Genomic DNA, 22,179 nt, shown 5'->3' on the forward strand with positions numbered 1-22,179 from the left:
TCATAGTGAAGTCTTCATCTCTGATCTCCATCCCCTCACATTTCCCTGGAAATTTTTCTCTGTCTCTCTTGTTTGTTGGCATCGCATTGTGTCTTGTAAATATGTACATCTGTGTGCATGTCTTTCCTGCACACGCAAGAATTTAAATTCCTTGAGAACAGGAGCTAGAGCATTTTTCATTTTTGTATCCCCAGAAACTGGCTCAGGAGCTAGTCCATGGGAACCCATTATTAAATATTTGTTGAATTGAATTGCATTGAATGAAAGCTGTTTGTAAATTGTCAGTAGCTGCACAAATATATTGAAGTTCAGAGAGGAATTATAAGCTAGTTCCCTTTGGAAGGGACAACTGAAATGTATGCCTGCACAGAAATCTGCCAAGGTTTGTTTGTTTCTTGTTTAAATCACACTTGGGATTTCATTGTTGTAGGAAGGCCCCAGTGAGGAACTTTTCAATGCAAATCAGAACCTTCTCTGCTATTTATAAACTGAGAGCATTGCCTGGGGCACTGAAGGAGTTAAGTAATTTACTCAAGGTCACTGAGCCAGTAATGTGTCTGAGGCAGGAATTTCTGACTTTGTGGCCAGCCCTCTATCCTATCTCCAGGTGGCCTTTCACATCCTGATGATAAAATATGTATACATGAGCAGTTACACATAGGCAATTTCAATAAAATGTGCACCCGTTAGTAACTAGTGTTTCTTTGTCATGGAAATTGTCACATTAGCGTAGCAGACAAGCCAGAATCTTTCTTACTTTTATTGGGGGAGGGCCCACTTCCCCATCCTTTTATGAGGGGAAAGAGTAAAGAAGGCAGGAGGTATAAGCATAATATGCTGATGCAAACATAGTAGAGGAGAAAAAACTAACTTTCCCAGAATTCTGTGAGCCAAAGGTGCATGGCAGAAAGCATTTTGCAAGGGTATCTGGGAGGGGAAAAAAAGGGTTGCTGGGAAAAGAACCACAAAGCTAGAAAAAGAAGACCTTCCATGTTTTTGGCCAGCTTGGGGACAGATAGGCCCTGCTAAGGATGGTGCCATGCAGCTGTTGGATTCCAGGTGGCAACATCAGCACCAGGGGCAAACAGCAGCAGCAGCAGCAGCAGCCGCAGCAGCAGCTGAGACAGATAGCAGCTCCTGGAACAGCAGCAGTGAAGAGCAGGTAGGCCAGAAAATAGAGGCACAGGACCTAGACTTGCCATAGGAGCAGTCACAGGGCACTGAGGTGGATGGCCCTTCTCCACTGAGTGATACAGATTTGATCCTGACCACTGCACTGGGGCTCAAGCCCCATGTATGACAGCAACAGTTTTAAAATAAATGCATTTATTTTCAAAATGTTTATTGGTTGGTTGCAGTTTTACTGACCCAAGTGCCCTTAGAATTAAGTAAATTCACATTCTGAAAGGGATGGAGCAAGAACCTTTGGGTGGAGGCAAGAATTGAGCCTTATGGGACAACTAATAATTGATGTTTCCTTAATTCAGTTCAACTCGGTTCAACAAGTATTTCCTAAGCACTCGGTGTATACCAGGTTGTATAGCTAGGCACTGGAAATAGAATAGTAAAAACTAAATTGCTTCTACCCTCAAGGATCTTACGTTCTACTTGGGGGGGGAGGGGAGGGAGGCATACAACATCTAAATAAATAAATAATGACATGTACAGAATAAATAAGAACTGGAGGAATAAGAGAAGGCCTCTTGGAGTAGTTGGTATTTGAGATGGGCCTTCAGTGGAGGGTTCTAGGAAGCTGAGGGAAGGAGAGAGGGAGTGCATTCCAGACCTGGGGATTGCAAAGGCACATAGGCAAGACTTGGAATGATATGTACAAGCAGTTATAAAAACAATGATTGTGGTTAATATGCAAACAGTCTGGAAAAATAGCCTAGATCTAGATTGTAGATTCTAAACAGAGAAGTTAAGAGATAACAGGTAGCCACTGCAGCTTTTTGGGTGTCTCTGTGGGTGGTGACCTGTGTTACCATAAATTTCAGACATGGTCTGACCTGTGCTTTGAGAATATCAATTTGGCTATGTTGTTTGGCAATGAATGAGGGAGGGGAGAGCCTAAATGCCAAGAGGATAATTAGTAGTTAATGTGGACATCCGAGTAAGAGGTGCAAGCTGTGTGATGAGAGAGAAAAGCTGCAATGTTAAATCATTGGATTAGAGGCAAAGAAGACACAGTCATGACAAACAGTAGCTGGTAGAAGTTTCAATGTGGAAGGTGATATTTAAGCTGAGTTTTGAATAAAACAAGGGATTCTAAAGTAGGATTGTGAAAAGTAAGTGAAACCCAGACATTTGAAGGGGTATGGGGGGGGACCATCAATGAAAAGATATAGAGATGAGAAATGGAAGGTCCTCTTTGAGAAATAGCAAGAAAGCCAATCTAGCTGGACCACAGATAATAGGAAGGAGAGTAATGTACAAAGAGGTTGGAAAGGAAATTTGAGGAAAGATAATGAAGGAATTTATGAACCAAAGAGAAGAGATTACATTGGGTTCTCAAGACATTAGGAAACCAGTGAGGTTTATTGAATGAGACAATGAGGTGGGCATCAGAGTAGATACTCCTATAGCACTTGAGCTAAGCCTTAAGAAAACTGGGAATTTAAGAGGCAGAGGTCTGGAGGAAGTATGTTCTTCCTCCACACCCCTTTCTCTTTACAGGGGAAGAGCCTTTGCAAAGGGAGGGAGAAAAGAGATGGAATGTTGTCTAGAAGGACCAACAAATACTTGAGTTTGGCTGGAACGGATGCAGTTTAGAGTTGCTGGGAAGTCAAGGTACAGGGCCAGTCTGTCTGGAAAAAATTCAAGCACTTAAGCCTTCTTTCAGTCAAGGTAGCAAGTTTATTGTAATGCCAATAATGAAGGCAAGATTTCTAAAGAATCTGCAACTTGGTGAGGGTGAGACTGATATTTATGTGCAAAAAAAAAAAAAAAGGACTGTGAGAAGATCTGGATGGGATTAAGGTGTGGTAAATAGCCTGGATAGGCCAGGTGCAACAGTGAAAGGAGTTAAGTGGTCTGGGGTGAGTCAAGAGCCACTATGAAAGGACTATGGAGTGTCTAAGTGGGCTGGGCTGAGCCAGATGCCTCAGGCAAGATGCCAGTGATCTGGGCTGCTGAAATACATAGGAAAATTCAGGGACTGGGCTGCTTTCAAACACATGGTCTTTTTCTTTTGGGGGGTTCAGGTCCATCATACCATCATTACCACTGTTCATGAGAAGAGGTAATGTAGAATAAGCCTCAAAAAGTATCACATGCTAGGTAGAAGCAAACTTTATAAGTCAGGATATTTTATTTTAATATTCTGTTTATGTCTTATAGTGAAATATGCATGTATGGACACTTTTGGTTTCATCTGGACCTGTTATTTCATCAATACAAGGAATGTCCCACATAGAAATTCGTTACATTTTTTTATTATCATTATTATTTTTTAATGTTTAACAATCACTGCCATACAATTGGGATTTTATCCCCCCCACACCTACCCCCCACTACCCCCCTCCCTCCCCACGACTGCATACAATTCTGTATAGGTTCTACATATACTTTCCTATTGAGTACATTTTCACTATAGTCATGCTATGTAGTTGGACTAAAATAAATGGAAGAAATCATATAACAAATCAAAACATGATACACAAAAACACACACACACACAAACATGATCTGCTACATTCTGCGAATGACTTCCATATTTCTTTCTCTGAGTGTGGAAGGCATTTTGCCTTGAGAACCACCTTTGGGATTTTTTTTTTTTATAAGAAGTTTTTGCGTTATTACAAAATTCCAAGTCTACCAGAAAAAACTCTCGCACACTGTGGTCGTTGCTGTGCACAAAGTTCTCCTGGTTCTGCTCCTTTCACTCAGCATCAGGTCATATAAGTCCTTCCAGGCCTCTCTGAAGTCTTCTTATTCATCATTTCTTATGGCACAATAGTACTCCATTACATTCATATACCATAATTAATTCAGCCATTCCCCAATTGATGGACATCCCCTTGACTTCAAGTTTTTGGCAACTACAAAGAAGAAATTTGTTACATTGATATGGATGGGACAACTGGGCTATAACTTGGAGCTTTTAAGAGCTATCTGAGCTAGTAAAGATTAAATAATTTGGCCAGGGTCACACAGCTAGTAAATGTTCGAAGCAGCCCTTGCACCTGCTGACTCTCCCCATTACTCCTGGGTACATGTAACATGTATACACAAATTCTATTGTGGATAATTTTTTTAAAATGTCTCTTCATTATCAGTCTCTCACGCAGGGCTTTCCATCCTCTGAGTCATTCTTTAACGCTCTCATTGGACTGTGCTGCCATTTTGTTTTTGTTTAGTTAATTGGAAATGATACTTATGTTATGAAACTATTTGGTTAAAAATTAAAGTCAGGTTATTGAAAATGAATGTTTTCAGTTATCACCTCTCATGTAAACAAAGACCATATAATGAAAAGAATTCATTTTATGTTCAAGCTAAGTTGTCTTTATCTAGACATGCATGACATCTTCTCAGTACAAAAGCCAATACAGATTGTATTTATGCCTAAAAAACTGGTGAATTTCCACATTTTTTCATTTTTGTTGTTTCATTTAAACCTTACAACCTTCCTATGAAATATGTAAGGCAAATATTAACATACCTGTCTAATAAACGAGGAAGCTGATTTACACTGATAATAAAGCTAGTAGAATCTAGAACTTTAGGTTGCTTTTGTTTGTTTTTAACCAATGAATCATGAGCCCAATAAGACCTTAGACTGAATTAAAAAGAGGCAAAGTATTCTAGACTAGGAATGTGATAATAGAAAGAACTAGGTGGTATGGCAGTTAGCATGCTGGGCCCAGAGTCAGGGTTCAGATCTGGCCTCAAACATCTGCACTTACCTGAGTGACCCTAGGTCAGTCGCTTAACCACTTTCTGCCTCAGTTCCAACTATAAAATGGGGATGATAATAGCACTTATCTCCCAGGGTTGTTGCAAAGATAAAATGAGGTAAGATTTGTATAATGCTTGGCATGCAGTAAGCACTTAATAAATGCTGTTTCTTTTCTTTCTGATCTGCTTATACTTTGTCAGAATACATCTACAATACACTCTGCAATTCTGGGTAATATATTTTAGCAATAATATTGATAAGTTGGAGGGCATGTAGAGGAGAGCAACTTGAGTTCATTCCATAATAAGATCATTTGAAAGACTTGGAATTGTTTAGCCTGGAGAGAGAAAAAGTCAGGGAGGTCCTGACTGTCTTCAGGTATTTGAATGCTTGCCCTGAAAAAGAGGGCTTGGATTTGTTATCCTTGACCCCTGAGAATAGAATTTGGAATAATGATTACTGAGAAGCAAATTTAGGATTCAGGTAAGGAAAAATTTTTGAATAATTTCAACTATCCTACACATTGGAATGGGCTTCCTCACCTGAAGCAGTGGGTTCTCTTTAAAAGGAAGTCTTTATGTCTAGGCTGAATAATTACTTCTTGAGGGGATAGGGTGGAGATAAAGTGATAGACTTATAATATCTAGATCCAGGAGGCAACTTTGGGGATATCCAATCTGAGCCCCTCATTTTAACAGTTGAGGAAACTGCCCAAGGAAGCTATGTGATTCGTCCAAATCACATACATAGGTAGTAATAGATAATGATGGAATTGGAACACAGGACCTCTGACTTCAAATCCAGTATTCTTTTCATTTTATCATGCTGTAGTAGAGGATATTAGCAGTGAAGTACATATTAAACTAGATGATCTCTGGGATCCCTTGCAGCTCTACGAGTTTTACTCTTGTCTCTGTTGCTTTTTCCACATGTGTTTTGATGCGATGTATCTTCAAAGAGCTGAAAAGTTTCTTAGTGGCCAAAGTTTTATGTATTCTCTCAGATATCTCCTGTCTTTTTCATGAGAAAAAAAATAATCTTAAACTTCAAAGCTGAATCTTTAGTTCATAATTTTAAACATTGCGTGAAAAATAAATAGCATGCTTTAATTAAATATTAAATTAAATTTAATTTAATATTTCATGGATGGAAATCTGTTGTCTAAATTAAAGAAGTCATATAATTGACTAAGAAGCTAGAAGGGAACTAAAGTCTCTCCTTAACTATAATAATCACAGCCATATCTAAGGTGGATCATGTGATACCTTGTATCATTCAGTAAGTACCTCAAAATACACAGGGGAACCTGCTACTTTAGGTTGTTTGACTTGCTTCTCTAAAAGGAAAGGCAACTTCTGGGGGGTTAACAATCACTTTAGTCAAGCACAGGTACCCGAGAAAATCTAAACCAAAATTTCAGACAAATAGAAAATCAACAGATAGTGCTTCCAAGTCACCTGACTGTTAACATGCATACATCTTTAGCAGAGAGGGAAGCACCAGCATCTGGGTTTTCAAAGCCAGACGGCTCCTTAGTAGATTCCCAGAGTCTCATCCAGTACACCAAGCTTCTTCCAAAAAGTAAGCACCAAAGTAAAACCTCACCCTCAGAGTATTTCTATGCTTTTCAGTCAGAGGGCATGACCCTCTGACCTAATGCCTCAATAAAAACAAACCCGAAGACTCTTCTACAAAACAACGCCTCTAATCAAGCTTCAACTGGTAGGCCCATCAATGGATGGGAAAGGTCTTTTTTAATCACATTCAAATAGAGGCATTATACATCTTGATTATACTAAAACAAAAACAGCAAAGATCCTACTTTGCTTGGCCTCACATGCCTCAGAATGTGAAATTGGTAAAGAAAAGTTCCATGTTCTTTTTCTCTTTTAAAGATCTGAATATAAGCATATTAAAAATATTAAAAGTTTATTTGGATTGTGATGTTATGAACACTATAACTGAAATTAAGGGAAGGTATATTTTACAATCATGGTTTTTGCTCTATGTCAACACAATATTCCACTGTAGAAATTTTTACTCACTTTTGTATAAATTCTACCTCTATAGTACACCAACATTCTTAGCATACAACTAGCATCACACACCAGCATCAATAAGAAGGCAGTTTAAATTATGTAGACTGTGCATTTAAACATAAGCCCATGCTAATTTCCACATTAATAAAATATTTCTCAAGTGGGACCAATTCTCAGAGTACTTAAGTAAACCATATGGCATATGCACATTCTTGACTACTGGAAATTCTGACAGACAGTGTAATGTGAATTAGTGTTCTTGTGTTTGAGCTCAGCTGAAATATGTCTGTGTTTTAGGGGGAAAGAGTATTCTTCAATACAACATATAAAATAGCTTCAGTGTCCACTGCCAACTGTTAGCTGATGATACGATTTAATAGTAGATTTAGTCATTGTAGCCACATTAATATTTTCTTATCAATGTCAATTTCATTTTTTTTATTGCTGTTTTTGAGAGATGAAGTGATTAATGGAGTCGTGCTCAAGAGTTTGGATTGGACTAAGCCCTAGAAATATGCTCTGCTTGTAACCTCATTGTTTTTGTTCAGCCTTCATTGTAAGAGGACCAGTGGCATAATGAGATATCTTGACTTGCACTTGAATTGGCTTTAAGTGAAGCAGAGCTACACAAAGTTTTCAGCCTAGAACTCAGCTCCAGTCATCATAGTCCAGTGGCAAGATAAAGGTCAAGATGTCTAATCATGGCCCAAGATGCGGTAGCCTTTTTTTTTCCTTTTTTTTATTAATTTATTTGTTTTCAGTTTTGAACAATCACTTCCCAAGACAGCATGCGCTCTTATATGGGCTCTACACATATATTCTTGTTAAACACATTTTCACATTAGTCATATTGCATGAAATTAAAATGAATGGGAGAAACCATGAGAAAAACCAACAACAGAAACAAAAACATAACAAAAGAGAAAATAGTCTAGTTCATTTTACATTCCAACTCTGTAGTTCTTTCTTTGGATGTGGTGGCATTTTACATTGAGTCCTTTGGAGATGTTTTAGCTGTGAAGGGCCAAGTCTATCAAAAACAGTCCTCACACACTGTGGCTGTTACAGTGTATAATGTTCTCCTGGTTGTGCTCATTTCACTCAGCATCAATTCATATAATTCCAGGTTTTTCTGAAGTCTGCCTGTTCATCATTTCTTATAGCACAACAGTATTCCATTACATTCACATACCACAACTTGTTTAGCCATTCCCCAATTGAAGGGCATTCCCTCGATTTCTAGTTCTTAGCCACCACAAAAAGAGCTGCTATAAATATTTTTGTACATGTGAGTCCTTTTCTCATCTTTATGATCTCTTTGGGATATATCCCTGGAAGTGATATTGCTCAGTCAAAGGATATGCACATTTTTGTAGCCCTTTGGGCATAGTTCAGAATGGTTGGATCAGCTCACAGCTCCACCAACAATGAATTTGCATTTCAACTCCCCCACATCTTCTCCAACATTTATCATCTTCCTGTTTTGTCATGTTAGCCAATCTGATAGGTGTGATGTTGTACCTCGGAGTTGTTTTAATTTGCATCTCTCTAATCAATAGTGCTTTAGAGAATTTCTTCATATGACTATAGATATCTTTAATTTCTTCCTGTGAAAACTTCCTGTTCATATTCTTTGACCATTTATCAATTGGGGAATGACTTGTATTCTTGTAAATTTGACTCAGCTCTTTATGTATTTTATAAATGAAGCCTTTATCATGGACACTAGTTGTAAAAATTCTGTCCCAGTTTTCTACTTCCTTCCTAATCTTGGTTGTATTGGGTTTGTTTGTGCACAAATTTTTCAATTTAATGTAATCAAAATTATCTATTTTGCACTTCATGATGTTCTCTGTCTCTCGTTTGGTCATATGTTTCTTCATTCTCCATAAAAATGACAAATAAACTATTCTTGCTCCCCAGGCATTATATGAAGACAATTACAAAACACTTTTTGCATAAATAAAGTCAGTTCTAAGTAACTGGAAAACCATCAGTTGCTCATGGGTACGCCAAGCTAATATAATAAAAATGACAATTCCACCTAAATTAATTTAGTTATTCAGTGTCATCCCAGACTACCAGAAAATTAATTTTCTAGAGCTAGAAAAAAAATAATATCAAAATTCATCTGGAAGAACAAAAGGTCCAGAATATCAAAGGAATTAATGAAAAGAAATGCTAGGGAAGGTGACCTAGCCCATACCAGATCTCAAATTGTATTATAAAGCAGCAATCATCAAAACCACTTGGTACTGTCTAAGAAGTGGAGGGGTAGATCAGTGGAATAGGTTAGGTACTCAAGACACAGTAGTCAATGATTATAGTAGTGTTCTGTTTGATAAACCCAAGGAGCCAGCTTCTGGGATAAGAACTTAGTATCTGACAAAAACTACTGGGAACACTGGATGGTAGAAACTGGACATAGACCAGTGCCTGATTTACTGTTCACCAGAATACAGTTCAAATGTGTACATGACCTAGTTATAAAGACTGATACTAAAGACTTTGGCCTTTCTAAATTAAGGTCTTTCCCAAGTCTCAGTTTGTCTGAGGTCACATCCATTCAATGACAAAGGGCTAGATAAGAAATGAAATTTCTGCAAGACCATTTTCTAGAAAAACTATAATTGAATCACTTAAATGAATATATAAATGAGACATAAAAATAACAAAATAAAACATTTATAGCATGATTTATTCCTACATTGATCATGAAAGATTGATATTAATTAAACCAAAGTCCTCTTGAACAGTTAGTATTATAGCATTATTATATTATACTATCATATTATATTATATGATAACTACAAGATTATTTGAAAACATAAAGGGCTAATTGATGCTAATATAAATACCAAAAGCATAGGCATAACTAAGAACATAAAAATTGAATAAAAAATAATTTTCTGAAGCATCTTATCTTACATTAATAGCCCTGTGGGAGGTCATTGATTCATTTGTTAAAGAATTGGTCAGGTGGAAGCTATCTCAGAAATATATACTACAGTTCTCTCATTTTGCAGATAGAGAAACTGAGGTGATGAGCCTTTCCTAACTTAGCTAGTGTGGTTAATCAACCAACATTTGTTGAGAGCTTCTCATATACCTGGCACATGTTCAAAGTCAAAAAAATGAAATAATGCCCTCCTTTAAAGAATGTATTTTCTACTAAACTGTATTTATACACAGAAATAATTATAAAGTAAATGCAAGACAGTGGGTGGGGGTAGTGGTGGCAATGGTAGCAAGGAAGAGCAGAGTTGATTGTTTTTAGAAGAATAATGCAGAAAATTCAGAGATCTGCTCTCCTATGCACGTATTAAAATTTCCAGATGTCTATGACAACTGTAACTATAGAAATAATTATTGAACAGCCATTTAAGTGCTGCATATGACATCAGAAAGGTGTAAAAAAGTTGCATTCACTTTTAGGTATTTGACAGTGTCACAGACAACATCCTGTGCAGACTCTGAACAGAAGAATTTCCCATTAATGTTCAAGTTCTCCAAATTCTCTTATTTATAAGATGGCATTGCGCTAATTGTATAAGGCTCTCAAAAAGGGACACAGACCTTCAGATATAATTATAGCCACATTAGAGAAATTGGTCTAAGAATTCACACTACATAGATGAAAAATAAAAATTACCCAGAGTGTGGAATACAAATGACTAAGTAGTTTACTGAGTTAGTCAATTACTGTGCAGTCATCTTAACCAGGTATTGTTGATGAACAATGAATTAGGCTTAGAAATGAGTATTAGGAAATCAGTCTAGATTACATTTATGAAATTGTATGCTATTACTTCCAAACTATTCACTGCTGCCAAAGCCCCTCTTGTTCACACCAGTTTTCTTCTACTGTGAACATACAGCTGAGAACCTTGGAATAATCAATTTATAAATAAACATTTTTAAGTGCCTACTATGTGCCAGGCATTGTGCTAAGTGCTGAGGACACAAAAAAGAACCAAAAGAGAGTCCTTGACATCAGGGGTGCTCACAATATAATGGAACAACATGATTTGGGGGAAATAAACATAATTAGTAGTAATTCCCAAATCAAGGGAAAACTGTATGGTGGTTATAAGCAGGTGTGTGTGTCATGTCATCAGTGGCGACTTACCCATAATAAATTGTATTAGAGACAATATCAAGCACATACATGACTAAGGAAAAGGGCAACCAACGGGCATCCCAACTGTAACATTATTTATGATAGAGTCCAGATATGCGATTTCATTGGCGTAGAGTCCTTCCAGTGAGGAAATTTTATTTACCAAATCATATTGACAGTTGTTCTGCAATTCAATATTTTAGAGTCAGGAGGGATACTGGAACTTTAAAGAACTTTATTAGGGTCACTTGTTCTGTAGGTGTTGGAGTTGGGACTTCACTGTAAGGTTTCCTAACATTAAAGTCAGCTCTCTCTCCATTATGCCAATGCTTGGCACACAGGATGTGCTCAATAAATGTTTACTGAGTGATGCCACACTTTCTGAGCAAAATACTAAAAGGACCAGAAGAAAAACTTTAGTAGATTACGTGGAAGATTTGTGGAAAGAAGTGAACATGAACTGTATCAGATAAAAACCTAGAAATCTTCTTTTTAGTAGAAGTCACTGATCTATCATTGTAGAAAATTCTCTTCTGAAAAGAAAAACTGATTTATACAAAATTTTATCATTTCAGTTACTTACTTACTTAATGAAGGCAAAATATTTTGAAAATTACTATGAATAATGGTCATTTAGGGTTTTCGTTTAGTTCAGTGCAAATGAACGATCCTTAAATTTGTTATTTTATATTGTCTTTATAAACAACTAAAATTTTCTGAGTTAGCTTTATTCCAACTTTTGTTTAGTAAAGAATTACATACAATTATTTTGTTGTGCGAAAGTCATGAAATCACTGAATAGCATAGTTTGATGGGACTTTGAAAAGAAAAACTGAAAGATATCACTGGGCCAAATTATGGGACCTAAGGTTTCATGGGGAGATGGTTGCTATTGCTTCTATGAAACTTAGCAGGAATAGATACTTCTACCATTCTTCTTGCCATATTCTATCTCTGTATAGACTGATTGAAAAGAGATAAATGTGGACAAAATTTAGTTCTCAGATGTTTTGACCAAAATTTGGGGTTTTGATAACCATTTAAATAACCATAGGTGTTGACAGAAGAACTGAGTTTTCTTTTGTTATTCCTGGAAAAATTCTTTAAAATGGCATGAATCTGCATCCTAGAAGATTCCAGCAAAGTTAAAACACAACAGTTAAAAAAAAATGGCTTCCCATCATTCCATGAAATCAATTTAAGAGATCTTTAAAAAGCCCTAAAAATCCAGTTATACTTCAGCAGACTGAAAATAGATGAAAAGTCTCCTCCACAATAAAAATTACATTAACATGAATATGAATAACTTTTGTTACTTCTGACATTTAATTGACATGTATAATAAAACAGGTAATAATGCTTTAATAAAATCTTTCATTTGCATTGTGTCATTCATCCCAAAGTTAGGTTCTAAAGTAGTAAGATCCTTCAGTTATGCTCCCCAGGCATCTTAAAGAAGTAGCTACTAGAGACAGAATAGAGAAACAGTTTGGGGAGAGAAATAGTGGGGTACTGGGTATCTCTGTCTGCCACATGATGAGAAAGCCATGCCTGGCTAAAAGCCATAAATGGAAAGAGACCATGATTCAATAGTACCTCATTTCTCTATCTGCCACACACTATAATTCCTATTCCTATTTCATATTTAAGATATGATTCATGGCATAGTCTTATGGTTGTCTTCATGATGACAACTGAATTTTAACTTTGTACCGATGGAGTGTTTTGACACTTTTCAACAATCCCCTTAAGCACTGGCCTGTTTATTCATGCTTCTCCTCTTTCCAGATTCTTCTCAGTCACTTTAGTTTCTTTTAAAATTGGGAAATATTCACACATGACCTGTGCCATACTAATTTATCAGTCAAATATAACCATTGTAATTTCTCTCAAACTATATATTGGCTAGAGATAATCATTAAAATAGACAAAGAAATGAGAAAAAAAGCTAACTGTACATGATGAGGGCATACTGGATACTCAGTTAACTCCAAATACTTCTATACAAAGTAAATCAAACTCTGACAGATTCACAGTGGATAATAAGAAGCATATTTAGCATATATTCTTAACTTGTGAGAATGAGGTTATTAGATTCTAGAGCAAAATTCTCTCTCACAGAATATCTGTCTAGATAAAACATAAATGAAGAAAGACTTTTCTTAAGTTCTTCCTGAATTCAATGAAAAAACTGGATTCATTACAAACACAATCATAATTCTGTTGCTTACTATTCTAAAAATCACCTAATTTCCATATTGGACCATAAGCTCTATGAGGGTAAGGATTGTGTCTTATCTGAATTTCATTTGTTGTGTACCCAGAAGCTTAATCAATGTTTATTGGAAGGATGGCTAGTATTTTTGTTGAATTAATGGCCAGTGAATAATAATTTTAAAAAATATTAGCTTGTGTCTATGAAAGAAAATATGATGTAGTAGATGGAGAGACAGTTTTAAAGTAAGGAAGATGAAACATTAAAGAAGATGAAAGTTGTCCATGACCTGTGCTGGCTGTGTGATCCTGGGCAAGTCAATTTAACCTATTAATGCCTCAGACAGCTCTCTGTGACCAACTTATAGGAAATCTGCATCTGTTGGAGCTGTGAAGTTCGTCATACCAAAGAAATATAGATTCATAACAAAACCAATAGCTGTTTAGTGCCATTTCCCTGATTTGAACTTTTCTTCCTTTCTTTATCCCTATCTACATTCCGGTGAGAATTTCAATGATCTTTTCTACTAATGCTTAGCACTGTACTTGACATATAGTAGGGCTTAATAAACGTTTATTGGTTGATTAAAATGCTTATCGATTCTCCATTCTCTCTGAACTCTCAAGTTACTAACTGATAAGTTAGTCAACCATCAAGTTGCTAATCTACCAGTTCAAAGTTATTAAACAGTTAAGAACCAGTTGATTCAATCAAAACTTCCTAATTAGGTTGGCATATAGGCACAGCAAAAAGGAAAATGATGCCCCAAATAGGCATCAGGCAAATAGTAGATTAATTGAATAATATACCCACTAAATAATCAACCTTTGAATAATTGACAGCGGGTTATACTTTTGCTAACCATTGTATGCCACCAACAGGGACAGACTCTGTTGATTTCAGAGCATGTCATTTGATCTGCTATGAAAAGTATAGGTAAAGTATGTAAAATAAGTGTTCATATAGAAATATCTGGCTTATTATATATATTGGTTGGATTTCCGGCAGTAAGTTCTTTGTTACTCAGGAAATCTTGGCATGCCTCATTTATCCAAAGTCAAAGATAATTGTTAGGCTATTAGAGGTAAGTTCATAGTACTTTATAAACATCAACTTAAATATGAAACTGATGCAATATATGGGTAGATGCCTAAATAAATACTTGCATATGTTATTTTAAAAACAATTCTGTACTCTAGGAAGCATTATGATGATTATTTAGTAAGAAATAAGAGAAACAAGATCATTGGAACTCTTACGATGCTTTTTTATGTGATTCAGAAAAGTGTCTGAACAAGCTGTGACAGAATCCAAGACTAGAAAATCTGAAAATGGTAGGTCCCGGCTCCTTTTACTCTTAGTTTTCCTGATCTCCCCTTCGAGGTGCTAGAAATCATTAAATTACTCATCGGAGGGAACAGGAAGTTACTGGAAAATGCACAACTTAGACAATCAACAAATTGGCCAGGCCACAGATGACTGAGAACTGATGTCTAATACTGAAGAAATAGACAATACATGGTTCAAATTGAGGTCCAAAATATTTTGGCAATGAGCTATTTGTTATTTTCTACCCTGAATAGTCTTGCCAAAATTTGAATTAAAATGGACTACAGTCAAATCAGGCTAAGCAAAAATGTCTTCTAACCTTTGGTTAAGCAGATAATTTGTAATTTGTTTAAATGTTCTGCTAAAAATATTTTAAATGGTCATGTTTGCTACTTTGGGAGTTTTATGAATAGGGTAACCTATTATATTTATTAGTGCCACAATGATGGAATGTTAATTTTGTTGACTTCTTATATGCTTCCTCATGATGGCAATTAACTTGTTTAAAGACACACACTCTCTTTTTTAATTATTCCTTCAAAACATGATTGATTCATTTTGTTACATAAACATAATGCCATCTAAATGGTGCCAGATATATCCCATTCAGGAATAAAAGAAGAATCAAAAGGAAATGTATTTTTTTCATTGAAGTCAAAATTGTACAGACAGAGAGATTTTGAATATTAAGTGTATATACCAGAAACTGCTCAGGAAAGATTGCCTATGATGTTTTACCATTGCTGACATTGCTATCAACAGAGTCAACCTAGATGAAATAATGAAAGAAAACAGTTTGTCTTGGCTACCTAACTTTGCCTCCCAAGTCTGTCAGTCTTCCGTTGTTTACCAAATACCCTATGCTCTGAGACTTTATTTTCCATTGCGCAGCATCCTATGTAGAACCCCAAGGTGATGCCCAGAGTCTGCCCTTTCTGATGGACATACCACACAGCCCTCTGACAACTCCTTCCATGGTTCCTAAACCTTCTCTCTCCCAGCAAACAGAACTATTAAAAAAGACAAGACTTCCCATTGGCTAAAGAGACGACAAACTTTTAGCTATTCTCTCCCTTTGAGCTTGAATTTAATAAGATCTGTTTCTCAAGGTTTCCTCTGCCCTTTGTAAACATCAACACTTGACTACAAAAATGATTAATAATGCTGGTGTCAACTGTAGTGTGGTAGAAAGCTTTGTTGAGGCCTTGTTGGTGACCTTTGATTGATTTGAATGAAGCAGCAATGTCATGCTTATCACATTTTCAGATGAAACAAAGATAGGACAGATCACTAACACAGTGGATGACAGAATCAGGATTGAAAAACATATTGACAGGCCAGAAAGATGGACTTGAGAAATATACTTAGAGTTGCATAACGTGGTTAAAAAATCAGCTGCCTAAATACAAGATGGGGAAGAAATGATCAGCCAACATATTCCTGTGAAATTTTTTCAAGGGTTCCAATGGCCTACATAATCTCTACGGGTATCAGTAGTGTAATGTGGCAGCCAACTGAGATAATGGGTTATTAAGTCTCTTTGAGAAGCACAGTTTCCTGAGTGAGAGAAATGAGTCTTTGTTTCTGTTGCCCCAGTCAGAACATATACGAAGTGTTGTATTCAGGTTTGCTTGCCAAATTTCAGGAAGAATATTTACTGCTTGAGTATCTCTTTAACAGGGCAACCAGGGTGGTAAGCAGGCTAGACAATATTTTATACAAGAATTGATTCAAGGAGTTCGAGAAACTTAGCCTGAAGAAGAGATTATTTAACAGGTACATGGTGGTCATCAATTATTTGAAAGGATGTCATGTGTAAGAGTGCTTTGGCTTGTTTTCTTTAGTCAGATAAGAGGGAAAAACAACTAGGAACAATGGGTAGAATTTGCAGGTAATAATTTTAATCTTAACATGAAGGGGGTGAGGGGACCCTTTTGACAAGTAAAGTTGTCTCAAAATAGGATTAACTTTATCATAAAGGATTGAGTTAACCATTATTAAAGGCATTCAAATAGAAGATGGTTGAATGTTTCTCAGGGGTGATACTGTGGGTGTTCTTGGTTAGGGACAGGTTAGACTAGATGACTAAATGTCTCTCAAATTTGATTTCCTGTTTTTAAAACAGGGAAAGATTTGGTACAAATTATGTGTACTTGTTAATGCATTGACAAACTAAATTGAGCTCAAATGGCTTACCAATGTGTTACGTCAACCATTAAGTCTCTCTTCTTGTCATCTTTCTCTGGAGAAATGACCTACAATGACCACTCCTCTCCATCCTACTTGAACTAACTTATCACTCTTTCAGCTACTAATTTTCTAAATCATGCTTCTACTCACCTGTTCTCTTTCTCTTCATACACCTTAACATGCAGGTCTATGATGGTTGGACCAATACCTTATTTAATTTAATATTTATTTTCCAATAATGTATCCATGACAAACTCTGAATATGGTACTTAGTTTATGTTTGCTGAATTTGTTGAACCAAAGATACGAAAGACATAAAAAAACTAGCTGGCCAAAGAAAAGGATTTCTAAAAATAAAAAGGGGACATTTTTTGTTTGTTTTGTATTTTTACACTCATTTTGTGGTTTTTGGTTTTTGACAATCCATAAAGAAAAAAATGTGTGTGTGTGTGTGTGTGCGCGCGCACACTCATGTGCATACATACACTACAGCATACATACATTCTATACAATTGCTTCACTATATAGTAGATGACTCTTAAGATTTTCTCAATCAATTAGTAAAACAAACAAGCAAACAAACAGCAAACACTTATTAAGCTCCCACTGTGGCCCAGGCACTGTGCAGAGTGATAGGATTACAAAGATAAAATGAAACAATCCCTGCCTTCAAGGATCTTACATTCTATCGTGAGAACAAGAAGATCGTGACAGAAATCAGGCTTAAATGATTTTCTGATCCCTGTAGCAGTCACAGAAATGGGGAGATAGAATGGTCATTGGAGAATAGAATGAGAGTTCCTGGTATCTGAAAAAATAGTAATGTAAATCTAGGTATCTCTTTCAGTGTACAAAATGCTATTTGTATAATAATCAACTGCCATAGGAACAAAGAAATTAGTCAATAAAATACATTTGAAATGTATCTATGCCTATTTCCTAGAAGCAAAGCATCTAGGTTTGGAAAGAGTCTCATATGTCAGCTAGTTCAAACTTTACTTAGAATATCAATTGTCTGCAAAATTGTTTACCTTGAGAGGTCATTGATATATGTGTGTGTTCATCCTTCAATGCTGAAGAAGACCATGCCATCAGAGAAATAATGACATGACTTGCACTTCACTTTGTTTTGAGTGAGGGAGGGCTGTGCAGGTCAGCAGCCTCACTTCTCCTCCAGAGCCATCTGAATCTAGTGACCAGATATTCATCAGGATGACTGGAGATGACCCAGGATGAGGCAATTGGTTAAGTGATTTGCCCAAGGTCACACAGCTAGTGAGTGTCAAGTGTCTGAGGTGAGATTTGAACTCAGGTTCTCCTGACTCCTGCTCTTATCCACTGCACCACCTAGTTGCCCCTGCAAACGTGAGGAATCAGTTGAATTGTTGAGTAAAGAGACTTGTATAGCAGAGTCTCAGAGTCAGATTGACCAATGGGATTGGTGTTTGTTTTTGTAATATCTTTCATGAGTGAGCTGTGCAACTACAATATCCTAAGTACCTTGCATAGTATCTTGTACACAACAGGTGCTTAATAAATGAAAAGTCTGATACTTATTAAAACAATGGCCATTCCTTCAATTTTCACATCATTATTGAAAAATTGTTAAGTTTCACAGAATTTGAGTTGAAAAAGACTTATAAATCATGTAATCTAACACATATCTAAATGGAAATCCCTTCTGCAACAACAGCAGAATAGTTGTAAGTAACTAAATAAATGCTTTTTCAATGAGATTTTAGAGATAAAATATGAACAGAATCAGAAATCCTATTTGTGAAATGGGGGCTTGGATTTGGTGACCTCTAAGATTCCTGCCAGCTCTCTAAATCTGGGATCTGATTAATGAAATTAGTTAATGAATTCTCAAATCAATTAAATAGCATGATGTACCATGAGGTTGAATAAGTTATATGCTAATATAATAAAAGATAAACATGGAACGTGATGCTTTGTGATTTTAAGGTATTTATTGTCCTTGACTATTATCGAAGAGCAGATGGCAGGGCCTGCCAGGGAGGTTATTAGGGCCTTGTGAGCTAGGAGTGGGTGATGATAAATGGTTGGTAATTTCCCATAGTGTAACATCCATCCAGAAAGCTGTGTTGAAATGAATCCTTGCTGGGCTAAAACATCTTTTGAGAAATTTTGTACAATATCCCATTTTTCTCTACAAAGCAAAAAAGGATAGTAGAACTCTTTTTTATCTATTAATTCTTCTTTGAAGGTAAAGTGATACTTTTTCTCACCCTATACAATATCAGCTATGATTGAAGAGTAAAATGAAGTAACAATGTGAATTTGATATAGTTAGTTACACTGTCAGCTGATTTATATGTATCCATCTATGCTCATGTATATATGTGCATGTGTGTAGTTCTGCCGCTTAATCATTTTTCAGTAGTGTTGGACTCTGTGTCCCCATTTGTGGTTTTCTTGGGAAAGATACTGGAATGGTTTGCCACTCCTTTTCCAGCTCATTTTACAGTTGAAGAAACTGAGGCAAATAGGATTAAGTGATTTACTCACGGTCACACAGCTAGTAAGTGTCTGACGCTTAATTTGAATTAATGTCTTCCTGACCTCAGGTCCAGTGCTCTATCCACTGTGCAACCTAGCTGCCCTGTGTGTGTGTGTGAGCATATATACATACATACATATGTGCGTGTGTTTGGGAGAAGCATCATTTGTTTAATTCAATGTCTGCTAGAAAACAATAAAAAATATATGGGTATATATAAATATACATATCTATGTTTATATACATATCTATATTTATATGCATACATATGTGTATAAATTACATGTAATCACAAATGCATGTATGCATCCATCTCACAATATTAGCAACAGTACTTATCTAGATACGTCTTGGGCTTAACTTTTTTGTCTACTTAAACTTTTTGTCCACTTAAACTATTGATATCTTAGTTGGTTTCTGTACGTAGGAGTTGGATCATATCTATGATTATCATGCTATAAAAAAATTTCCAGAAATTGAACAAAAAGGATCATTTTAAGCTACACACCTGTTAACTCTAGCAAATTATCCTATTCCTCAATGAAAAAACAGAGTAAGTTGAACATCACCAATTCCTGTTTACATTTCGGTTTTATTTAACAATATTTAATATCATCATAAATAATGAGCATCATTTTGTACTTGACATTCTCACAGGAGGCAATAATTCAAGAACTTCTCATCTTGAACAACTTTCAGACTGTCATCTCCATTTGACGTATTGACCACTGCTTCTTAGTACTTTCTACTACCAGTGCATGTATGAATTGATTAACTCTGACAGATGAATATGATTTCTTCAGCTGTGCTATTTAGAAGAAAATAACTCATTTTCTTTAAGTAGTCATACCTTGAATCTCTTTCAGAGATTTTATAATGTGCTCCATATCTGTCTTATAAATGGAATGTCTGTGCACATTTGATATCACAAATCATAGTTTGTATTTAATCACTAATGCAGTTCTGACATATGCTTGATTTTCTCATATTTGTAATTCATATTAATCTTGAATCTGCTTTCCAGAGTTGTCTTCATCATTCTGATAGACACAACAGTTCTTTTTAGTGTTAGGAAGGGTAGCATATATATTGGATAAATATGTTCAGTAAGACTTCTTTTTTCCTTTGAGATTTGATAATATCACAATATTTAAGAGACAGCATGTATTTATTTGTTTCTTTTGTAAAATTATGTAAAATATGGGTAATTAAAATTACCATCATCATGGTAACTCTAACCATTCCTTCATCAGACTCTATTGGGTTATGTCTGCACTAATCATGCTTTCCAAATGGACTTCTCCAAGGGTCCCACTTACTAAAAAGTTGCATATCAGCAAAACAAACAACTTCTAGTTGAAAATCATTTCTATTATGGATGTAAAAATGGAATTATGCAATCTCAGAATTAGAAATGACTTTTGATGCCAGTTTGACCTCTATCTGAGTCACATAATCCCATAATAATATGCTGAATAGGTAGTTGTCCAGGAAATCTCTAGTCAGTAACAAGAGATTTACTACTTCCCAAGGCAACACATTACACTTTGGACAACACTAATCTCTTGAAAATCTTTCTTCTATTGAACAGATATCCATTTCTACGTAGTTTCCTCCAACTAAATTGAATTCTGCTTCTATTCTAATCCTTCTTCCACATGAAAAACCTTCATTTATTTAGAGGCAATTATTATTTTTGGATTAGTGATTATAGTGCACTCAGGTGATTTGGACTTCCAAAGTGGTATTGCAATCTTTATCCTAGTCATTTATTTAAATAAAGAGACAGATAAGTAAATAGATGGAGACAGACAGAGGACAGAGAGAGAGAGAGAGACAGAGAGAGAGAGAGACAAAGACAGAGACAGAGACAGTTGAACTATTCTAGATGGACTTTTTTTTTCAGATTAACATCAAATCATTAATTAAAATTCTTTGGGTCCCATCATGAAGCAAATTTCTTTATTGACTTATCCATGCTATTGCCCAACCCATATCACCCCCTTTTATTCATAAAATGTCTTGTTAAATTTCTAACTGAAATGTTAATTTATATAAGATACACTGGAGATCATTTAAAACTATCTTTTCAACAACTTCTAAAATTATGTAAATAATGAAAAGTTAATATTTTCATAGTCCTTTATGGTTTATAAATTGCTTTGCATAAATAATAATTGGTTTAAAAAAAGAAGCTAGGTTCTCAGTTTTGTCTAGTTTCTCTGCTAGAAGGACATGAACACTCAAAGGCCACCACAGGTTGAAAATAAGCACTTAGGCATCACCGTGTACCAGAAACATATCAACATTTAATCCAACCCTGATACGTTCCCGGTCTCCAGTTGTATATCTCCTTATTTTCTGATGTAGAAACCAGAGGGAAAATCCAATTTAACTAGCCTTGTAGAAGGGGAAGGAGAAGGAGAGAAGAAAGTGGAATAAATATACCCCATTTCATTGATGGAATCTACCAACAATGCCAGTAATCCAAACGATGGGTGAAGAAAAGGCACATTAGAGAAAGAACAGCTACATACTATTTAACATACAAAACTTAAGCAAGCATCTTCATGTTTCTCTGAAGCTTTCATTTCGCTTCCTTTTTAATGTTGAATACATACATTTGCTTGTGTTAATATGCATCTTGTAGAGTCAGAGGGGGTACCACAGAAGGACCTGATCTGGGAATCAGTAAACCTGTGTTCCCAGATCTAACTGTTTTGGACAAGTGATTTTATCTCTCTAGACCTTGGTTTTCTCTTTTTTTTAAATGAGGAAATCAGGCAGGCCCTCTGAAATTCTAAGACTATGAAAGTCCATTTTTATATAGATCTGTATAGATAAAATAATGTTTTAAAGTATCAC

The 22,179-nt window shown here is 35.8% G+C and overlaps 1 protein-coding gene across 1 annotated transcript in view; it reads left to right on the plus strand.

Moving 5' to 3' along the window:
• Positions 1 to 947: 947 nt before the first annotated feature.
• The window catches only part of LOC140512679 (uncharacterized), a 429,100-nt gene continuing 407,868 nt past the window's right edge, over positions 948 to 22,179 (plus strand). Inside the window, exon 1 of the mRNA XM_072621996.1 lies at positions 948 to 1,162. Coding sequence (XP_072478097.1) covers positions 1,032 to 1,162 — 131 coding nt within the window. The 5' untranslated portion in view covers positions 948 to 1,031. The remainder of the gene's footprint in view (positions 1,163 to 22,179) is intronic.

Source organism: Notamacropus eugenii, chromosome 6 (assembly GCF_028372415.1).
Source record: "Notamacropus eugenii isolate mMacEug1 chromosome 6, mMacEug1.pri_v2, whole genome shotgun sequence".
Classification (NCBI taxonomy): domain Eukaryota; kingdom Metazoa; phylum Chordata; class Mammalia; order Diprotodontia; family Macropodidae; genus Notamacropus; species Notamacropus eugenii.